Source organism: Cnephaeus nilssonii (genome assembly GCF_951640355.1).
Source record: "Cnephaeus nilssonii genome assembly, chromosome: 6".
In the NCBI taxonomy this organism is placed as follows: Eukaryota; Metazoa; Chordata; class Mammalia; order Chiroptera; family Vespertilionidae; genus Cnephaeus; species Cnephaeus nilssonii.
This window is the reverse complement of record NC_137077.1, coordinates 21,112,633-21,122,616: the sequence shown is the minus strand read 5'-3', so window position 1 is coordinate 21,122,616 and position 9,984 is coordinate 21,112,633. Positions and strand designations below refer to the sequence as shown.

General features: G+C 35.6%; 1 protein-coding gene across 1 annotated transcript; it reads left to right on the top strand.

Moving 5' to 3' along the window:
* Window positions 1–3,898: 3,898 nt before the first annotated feature.
* CLEC4D (C-type lectin domain family 4 member D) lies at window positions 3,899–9,984 on the top strand (the record flags this gene model as incomplete). Its single annotated transcript, XM_079775680.1, has 6 exons — window positions 3,899–3,926; window positions 5,752–5,841; window positions 7,087–7,191; window positions 7,874–8,025; window positions 9,404–9,519; window positions 9,837–9,984. The coding sequence occupies 6 exons, from the start codon at window positions 3,899–3,901 to the stop codon at window positions 9,982–9,984; spliced, it is 639 nt and encodes a 212-aa protein (XP_079631806.1).

Sequence of the window (9,984 nt, the reverse complement as noted above, 5' to 3'; positions counted from 1 at the left end):
TATTATGTAGTCATTTACAGCTATGAAGTTTCCTTTTAGAACTGATTTAGCTGTATCCCACATATATTTGTATGTTGTATTCCTATTTTTATTTGTCTTGAGATTTTTTTTGGATTTCTCTTTTGATTTCATCTTTGACCCATTGATTTTTCTGTACCACACTGTTCAAACTCCACATGTTTGTGCATTTCTAGTTTTTCTTATTATTGATTTATAGTTTCATACCATTGTCATTAGAAAAGATGCTTGATATGATTACAATCTTATTACATTTATTATGACTTGTTTTGTGGCCTAACATAATCTATCCTAGAGAATGTTCCATGTGCTCTTGAGAATGTGTATTTTCTTGCTGTTGGATGAAATGTTCTGTAATATCTAAATCCATCTGGTCTAACATATAGTTTAAGTTCAAAGTTTCTTTGTTATTTTCTTTCTGGATAATTTATACATTGATGAAAGTGGGGTAATAAAGTCCCCTAATATTATTGTATTGATTATTTATTTCTCTATTGCTTTGTATATTTAGGTGCTCCTATATTGGGTGCATAAATATATACAAATGTTACATCCTTTTTTAGATTGATCTCTTTATCATGATATAATGAACTTTAGTAAGGTTTCTTATTACAATGTTTCTTATTACAATCTTTGCCTTAAATCTATTGTTTCTGGTATAAGTATAGCTATCTCTGCTATACTTTTTTTTAATCTCATTATTTTTATTTTTATTTATTTTTTATCACTTTTTTAATTAAGGTATTATATGTGTACATATCTTACCATTGTCCCCCCCACCCCACACCCATACATGCCCTCACCCCCCAGAGTTTTGTGTCCATTGGTTATGCTTATATGCATGCATATAAGTCCTTCGGTTGATCTCTTATCTCCCCCACCTCTCCCTAACCTTCCCCCTGTAATTTGACAGTATGTTTGATGCTTTACTGTCTCTGTATCTATATTTTTGTTCATCAGTTTATAATGTTCTTTATTATCCATAAATGAGTGAGATCATGTGGTATTTTTCTTTCATTGACTGGCTTATTTCACTTAGCATAATGTTCTCCAATTCCATCCAGGTTGCTGCAAATGATGAGAATTCCTTCTTTTTTATGGCAGCATAGTATTCCATTGTGTAGATGTACCACAGTTTTCTGATCCAGTCATCTGCTGACGGGCACCTAGGCTGTTTCCAAATCCTAGCTATTATAAATTGTGCTGCTATGAACATAGGGGTGCATATATCCTTTCTGATTGGTGTTTCTAGTTTCTTCGGATATATTCCCAGGAGTGGGATTACTGGGTCAAATGGGAGTTCCATTTTCAGTTTTTTGAGGAAACTCCATACTGTTCTCCACAGTGGCTGCACCAGTCTGCATTCCCACCAGCAGTGCACGAGGGTTCCTTTTTCTCCACATCCTCGCCAACACTTGTTGTTTGTTGATTTGTTGATGATAGCCATTCTGACAGGTGTGAGATGGTACCGTATTGTTGTTTTGATTTGCATCTCTCAGATAATTAGTGACTTTGAGCATGTTTTCATGTGTCTCTTGGTCTTCCTTCTGTCTTCTTTTGAAAAGATTCTATTTAGGTCCGTTGCCCATTTTTTTATTGGATCATTTATCTTCCTTTTATTAAGTTGCATAAGCTGCCTGTAGATGTTGGAGATTAAACCTTTATCAGTGATAGCATTTGCAAATATGTTCTCCCATAGAGTGGGCTTTCTTGTTGTTTTGTTGATGGTTTCTTTTGCTGTGAAAAATCTTTTTATTTTGATGTAGTCCCATTTGTTAATTTTCTCTTTAGCTTCCATTGCCCTAGGGGCAGTGTCAGTGAAGAAGTTCTTTTGGCATATGTCTGAGATTTTGTTGCCTGTGGATTCCTCTAGTATTTTTATGGTTTCCCGTCTTATGTTTAAGCCCTGTATCCATTTTGAGTTGATTTTTGTGTATGGTGTAAGTTGGTGATCTAGTTTCATTTTTTTGCATGTATCTGTCCAATTTTCCCAACACCATTTATTGAAAAGACTGTCTTGACTCCATGTATGTTCATGCCTCCTTTGTCAAATATTAATTGAGCATAGTGGTTTGGGTTCTGCTATACTTTTGGTGTTTATTCTCATGAAATACATTTTCCATCCCTTCACTTTCAGACTGTATGTGCCCTTGAAGCTGAACTGGGTCTCATAGGCAACACATAGTTTGGTCTTGTTTTTTAATTCCTTTAACCATTCTAATTTTTTAAATGGGGAATTTAATCCATTTTATTTAAAGTAATTATTGATAGGTATGGATTTACTATTGCCATATTTATTGTTTTCTGATTGTTTTATAATTTTTTTCCTCTTGCACTCTTTACTCAGGTTCTTATGACTTTCTGTAGTGGTATGCTTAGATTTCTTTCAGAGAGAATTGTTCCATGTGTAGCTGTAGATTTGATGTGTCTGTGGGAGGTGTGTTCAGGAGCTTCCCATCTCACTAATTTGAACCAGAACATGATAATTATTTTCATTCTTCACTGTGACATTAGTGTATTTTAGTCTACTTTTAAAAATACAAATTTTTATTGATTTCAGGGAAAGGAAGAGAAAGAGAGAGAAACATCAACGATGAGAGAGAATCATTGATTGGCTGCCTCCTGCATGCCCCACGCTGGAGATCAGCCCAAAACCCCGGCATATGCCCTGACTGGGAATCGAACCGTGACCTCCTGGATCATAGGTTGATGCTCAACCACTGAGCCACGCTGGCTGGGCTATTTTAGTCTGTGCTTTTTTTTTTTTTTGCAACCAGGTGTTATATAACAATAGACATTTATTTCTCACAGTTCTGGAGGCTGGGTAGTCTGAGGTCAGGGTGTTAGCACAGTGACGGGAAGACAAAAGCATTCAGTGCATGACAGTACAGTAAATGAAGTCAGGGACCCTGATGGTGACTTTATCACAGGATGTCACACTTTCACTTCCTTTGCAGTAACCATACTATTTTCTCTCATCTATGAAAATTTTGGAATTTAATCAATAGCTCCACCACCTCTTTCTCAACACCAAAACAAAGGTTTTTGTGTCTTTACATGCAATGTATATACACTGTGTGCATTAAAAGCTTTTGATCATTGGTCACATTGTCTTTTACCATTTTGCACACAACGTGCTAACTACAGAGGACTTTCTGGGGCAGAGCTTACCTCAAGCATGTAACTGCCTTGAACATATAAAACCCAGAAAAAGAGAAAAATGAGAGCATGTTCATTAATTTTTTTTCACTTGTTAACTTGTATTTTAGATTCTCCTTTGGAGTAAAACGGGCTCTTCAACTGTTTACAAGGCAATTTCCGAGTTGTAATAGCTTCATGTTTTTCTACTGTACCCCCGCATTCAAGGTTGGCTGCCACAAACAGAATGACAGAAAGTGCAAGTACCCTTTTTCTTACATCTGATATACTGGAACCTTAGCAGCAGCAGTAACTGTTCCAAGTCTGTCAGATGCATTAAATTTTTATTAGGTATAATGATTATTCTGTTATGGTACTGCTATTTTTTATGTTTAGATAAATAAAAATAAATTGAATAATTCCACAGGATACATTAATTACTGATCTCAAGATACTTATGGAAATTTCTACTAACTGTTTTTGAATGTTGCTTTCTCAATTTCCTTTTTTCTTTGCTCCATCTCCCAGAGTGAATCAAAGGAAACTCACTTTTAGAAAGACTTCTTCTTTTGAGTCGAGTATTTTACATTAAGAGCTTTATAGTCTCACCGGAATAGTAAGACTGAGGTTTAATCTCAAGTATTTCTGAATATATTATTTTATCCACAGAAATATACCCTGGAAAAAATATAAGAGGCATCTGTTTTTCCCAAACACTGGACAGCAAGAGAGTTAACACACAATGGGGCAAGAAGGATCTCAAAATAAACGTGAGTACTTCTCTCTTTTTAATTTTAAAGAGGCAGATAAAATTATGACTAAGATTTAAAAATAAAATTGATAGTTGTAGTTGTGAAGATTAAAAATGATGATATGGGGAGGAGAAGGTGGAAGAAAATGAGAATGACTATGATGAAGAAAAAGGCTATCAATAGATTCTAATACACTGGGTAATAGAAACTTCTTTGTAAAACATAAATTGGGCCAAGAGAGGAGTTAAAGTATATAAAGTATAAAAGAAAAACGAGATGGAAGGGAAGAGAGTAATTTGGGAAGGTTCTTTTAAAGGGATAAGAAAAGATATAGAAAACATCCTGACTAAGGCTGTTCCTGAGGCTTTAACTTTCCCATATTATGTTTTACTAAAGTGACACAAATGGATTTGTGTTATAAGAACATTAAATAATGTTTTGAGAAATATATAGAGCATATACAGAAATGTGTAATTTTAAAATTAATGTTTCACTTTATCTCATCATCACACCATGTCAAACTTCAATGGACCCATAATGAATGATGGTACTGAAAAAAAAAACTTTTTTTAATGCAACAATAGGTCTTGGAGATTTTTTATGACAATACATACTGATAAACATGACTATTTTAATTACCATATAGAATTCTATCATATGGATTCATCATAGTTTAAAATATCTACTATTGACAATACATATATAAGTATTAGGTTTCAGTGTTTTTTTCTATTTCCAAAGTGCTCCAATGAATATCCTTTAATAGAAATAAATTTAGTTATTTCTATAGGACAAATCTCTAAAAATGAAATTTGTAAAGTATGTGATTATCTAACCACTATGTTGTATACCTGAAGCTACTACAAAATAATACTGAATGTAAAGTATAATTTAAAAATGAAATTAAAAATAAAAATGAAATTGTTGTGGCAAATATAATGCATTTAAAAATTGATAAATATTGCTAACAATCTGTCTAAATGGCTTTCTAATTTATAGTTCAGCAGTAGCATTTATTTTCTTACCTAGGATGTTATATTTTTAATTTACTTTAAAAACTCTGATATGTGAAAAAATCATACCATGATATTTTAGTTTACATTTCTCTGATTGAGCATATTTTTATTTGTTTAATGGCCATTTATAATTTCAACAAATTAAATTTTCATCAAATTTTTGCTGTTTTCTAATTAATTTTAAAAATTCTTTATACAGTCTGGATATTAATATTGTGCCATAATTTTTTCCAGGTATTCCTTTTGTTTTAACATTGTTATATAGAAGTTTTAATGTTTTTAAAGATATCATAGCTTTATTTTTAATTTTTAATTTTTAATTTATAATCCTCACCTGAGACCATGCTTAGAGAGAGGGAGGGAGGGGGAGAGAGAGAGAGAGAGAGAGAGAGAGAGAGAGAGAGAGAGAGAGAGAACATTGATGTGAGAGAGAAACATCAACTGGTTGCCTTCTGTATATACCCTAACCAGGGAATCAAACCTGAAACCTTTCAGTGTACAGGACAATGTTTCTACCAACTGAGCCACTCCAGCCAGGCAGAAGTTTTAATTTTTATGTACTCAAATTATCAATTTTTACAATTTTTGAATGTTGTGTCTTCCTTATAAAAAGCCTTTCCTATTGAAAAAGTTTACATGTTATTTATTTACTTATTTATTTATAAACTCTGAAATTGATTTATTCAGGGAAAATCTTTAAGCTCTCCTCCACATCTGAAACATTTTTGGATAGTCTCATATTTAGCTTGTTCCTTGATAGAATTAGTTCCCTAGCTCTTGGAGCTGAAAAGGGGGTAACCTATTTATCTTTCTTTATGTCCTGGTAGAAGGAGGCCAGCATTTCCAACTAATCTCTTGGGTCATTGCTATTGTTTTCATCTCACTTCTTGGTGCCTGCTGTATTGCAAATTGTTTGGGTAAGTTAGCAAAAGTAGAGGTCTCCTTGAAATATTTCCCTAAACAAATTTTATAAAGTTGTGCCAAACATTTTGTTATCTTGATTTTCCTCAACATATTAAGCTATGATGTCTTCAGGGTCTCTGATTTAAGATTCAGATCTACATGCTAGATCTGGTGTTCTTTGATGCTGCTGTCTTGTGTCAGGAAATGAAAGATAGAATTTAGGCCCTTATCTATACATGTGAAAGTTGGTGATCAGTAAATCAGTCCTCATTTTGGAGTAGGATTGCAAAGGGCTGCCTTGTATGAGTAAAGAGTACCCAGCAAAAAAACAACTTTCAGATGGACTTTAAAAAGTCTGGCTTTAAAAAGAATAGTTGGAAGACCTGTTCTTTCTGATATCAAGACCTTGTATAAGGTTATTATTATTAAAGTAATATAAGTGCAAATAAAGGCAAATAGACCAGAAGAAAAGAACAGAGAGCTTAGTTACAGATTCTGCATATATAAGTTCTTTATATAAAGCAGAAGGGGAAATTGCAGGGTTATAGGAAAAGGGTAGTTTTATTATTCAATTAATGGTGTAGAGACAATTGATTATCCATATTTAAAAAATGAAATTAGTCTCCTGTCTCATATCATGTACCAAAAGGCTCATAAAACTGTAGAAATATCCCAGTGTTCACCAAAAATCGTCACTCTAACACCAAGTCTAAAAGAAAAATATGCTTAAAAGCACATGCACATAAAGGTTTGAAAAACTACCCCCATAAAGCACAAAATGGATAATCTATATATATAAAAGCCTAATATGCAAATTGTCCCCTCGGGAGTTCTACCGGGAGACTGGGAGTTCTATCACTCGCTATGACGTGCGCTGACCACCAGGGGGAGGTGCGGAATGAAGGAAGGCCCCGGCTGGCAGCCAGCAACTGGGGAAGGAAGGGACTAAACCGGCAGTTGGACATTCCCCGAGGGGTCCCAGATTACGAGAGGGCACAGGCTGGGCTGAGGGACCTCCCCCCCTCCGCCCCAATGCACGAATTCATGCACCAGGTCTCTAGTATTATAATAAAAATATTAATTTCAACAATATCAACCAATTCACCTGGAGCTGCAACAGAGAAACTGCATAGGGAGAAAAGAGAATGTGAGGGCCCTAACTACTAGGATAAGTGAAATATTAGAGCAGTCAGCTCCCATTTTCCAAATTAAGTGATTATATAGGAAAAGGAAATGAACTTTTTTTTTCTCCTTGGCAGTGACTCATACCAACTTTCTGCGCTGTAAGAGAAGCACTGGAGTGTCCAAATTAGGAGGGCACCGCATGAAGCTGACATGCATCGAGGAAAAATCAGACCTGAAAGGTACAGATGGCAGAGACACATAAGAGAATTTCTTTCTCATTTCCACTTCCATTAAAATTCACAATCGGATTTAAAGTAGATCTGTAGTCAACCAGGAGAGATTAAAATAACATAATTGAGAATCTGGCACAAGAGTACACATCAGTAACAGAGATAGAACTATTTCTCATGATTGTCATCAGTCAAATAACTGGAGAATGTATACTTTAATTCCATATCTTTTGATTCAGACATATCATAAGGACTGTTCCCTCGGACTCTCGTCTTTATTGCTTTTATTATTCTGGAATTTATAAAGTCTCATTTTGAAGAATGGGGAAATGCTTGAGAGTTTTAGTAGGTTCTTCACACCCTTTAGATAAAATGTCCTGTAAAACGCTTTGTTATGGAAACACTTTAAAAGTGAATGCAAATAGATGCAGGGATACTGAAAAATGATCATCCCTTCTGAAAGAATATGTTGTAATTTTCTTATTGTCAATACATGATTTCAATACTCTTGTTTAGAAGATATTTTGAAATGTAATTAGGAGTATTTTTTAAAAGGGAAGCAGAATGATTTTAGTAATCTTGGTATTATTCCCATAAATGGTGACTGGACACTAGATAGTAGAATAGTTATGCAATCTGTTACAGATGGATGCTCCTTTGTAACTAATTTTTATTTCAATATCCTCATGAGGGGACACCTGGAATTGCTGTCCTATTGGCTGGAGAGCCTTCCAGTCCAGCTGCTATTTTCCTTTTCATGACAACAAGACATGGGCGGAGAGCGGAAGGAACTGTACCGGGCTAGGGGCCCACCTGGTCACCATCAGCACAGAAGCTGAGCAGGTATGTGGGGAGGCTCCCGTCAGTTTCTCTGCTGCTTTGAATCTCTTTGCGGAGAGAGAGGACTTTTTCTGCTCTGCCATGTTTCTGTGCCTTTGCTTCAGCTGTTGCATGTGCCTGGAAAGCCTTTTCTTCCTCTCTTATATTCTCTCTGTGTGTTTTTGTTGTTGTTGTTTGTTTTTTAAATTGATATTTAGAGAAAGAGGAAAGCGGGGGGGGGGGGGGAGAGAGAGAGAGAGAGAGAGGGAGAGAGAGAGAGAGAGAGAGGGAGGGAGGGAGAGAGAGAGAGAATGATCGACTGCCTCCTGCACAGCTCCCACCAGATATGAAGCCGGCAACCTGGGCATGTGCCCTGACTGAGAATTGAACCGGTGACTTCTTGGTGCATGGGTTGATGCTCAACCACGGAACCACACTGGCTGGGTCCTCTATTATTTTCTTAATGTGACCAACTTCTTCGGATCTTTCCAGATGTCATTCATGTATTATTTCCTAGAGAAAACCACCCTGACCATCTTCCCTACTCCACCCGCCCTATTCTAAGTTGGAGGTATTTTATGGTACTTTGTGCATTGTGTGATCATGGCACTTACGTTAGTGTCCTGCAATTGTCTGCTTAGTACTCCATCTCTTCCAATGATTTCCACTTTGTAGAAGGCTGAGGCCATGCCTTACTCATCTTTGTATCGCTAATGTCCTGCACAGTGCTAGGCACTCTGGCTAGGTCTTAATAACTGTTTGGTGATTAAGTGAATAAATGAATGGTTAAAATTAATTAACCATTTAATTGATACTAAAAGAGCTACAGGATAAAGCATAGAAAAAATAATTCAGATGTATGGTTGTAATTTTAAATAAGAAAATCTTAATGTAAAAATGGAAATTTATTTTCTCATGTAATATATTTCCATATATGTACCACAACTCACATTCTACCCTTTTGTTGATCACAAGGATTTCCTGGAGAATTCTGTTTTCATGGCCTTGCAATCTATAGGCAGACTCTTTGAATAAAATGGGATTTAATAAAATATACAAACAATTAAAGAGGGAAAACTTAAAAACAAAAGTTCCTGATAATCAGATCCTATTAAACATTTGCTAAGTAGTTTGCAAGTAGATCTCAGTTAATCTTCAAAATAACTCAGTGAAGTAGTGGAATTGTCTCTTTTGAAGATGAGGAAACTAGGGTTTGGTGAGATTAAAGCATTTTCTAACATTGCACAGTAATCAGCAGAGGCAGGATATGAAAACAGATCCATCTGGTGCCAACCCTTTTTGCTTAAGTAGTAATCTATTCAACCTCTTCCCTCTTTTCCTATCATGTCTCACATGATAAATGCAAATAAATTTATAAGAATTTATAATTTTTTTTATACAGAACTTTATTACTCAATTTTTGGATAGACGATTTTCATATTTCCTGGGACTTTCACATGAGAATCCTGAAGGCCTTTGGCAATGGGTGGACAGTATGCCATTTAACCCGCGTATGGAGTGAGTATATTGACTGGGATGAAAAAGCTTTACAGGCAAAGGTGGGAAGAAGGTAGCAAGCAGAATTCATTTTGGGGTGGAGCATACCAATGCAAAAGTGCTTACTCAGCACCATGTGTAGTGTAGCCTCTATACTAGTAAACTCCTACTACACTTGTGTTGGGCAGTGCAGCTCTAAATTTCTCACTTAAGGGCATTTAAGGGTCATTTTCTGTGCATAGTCCCCTGACACACACACACACAGTGTGTGTGTGTGTGTGTGTGTGTGTGTGTGTGTGTGTGTGTATTACATATACTTTTTTTTTTCTTCATTTCAGATTCTGGCATAAGGGTGAACCCAATAACCATCAGAAAGAAAATTGTGTTGTCCTTGTTAATGACCAAAACAAATGGGCCTGGAATAATTTTTCTTGTAACTTTGAGGCAAGTAGGATTTGTAAGAAACCTGGAAGAGTACTCACCTGA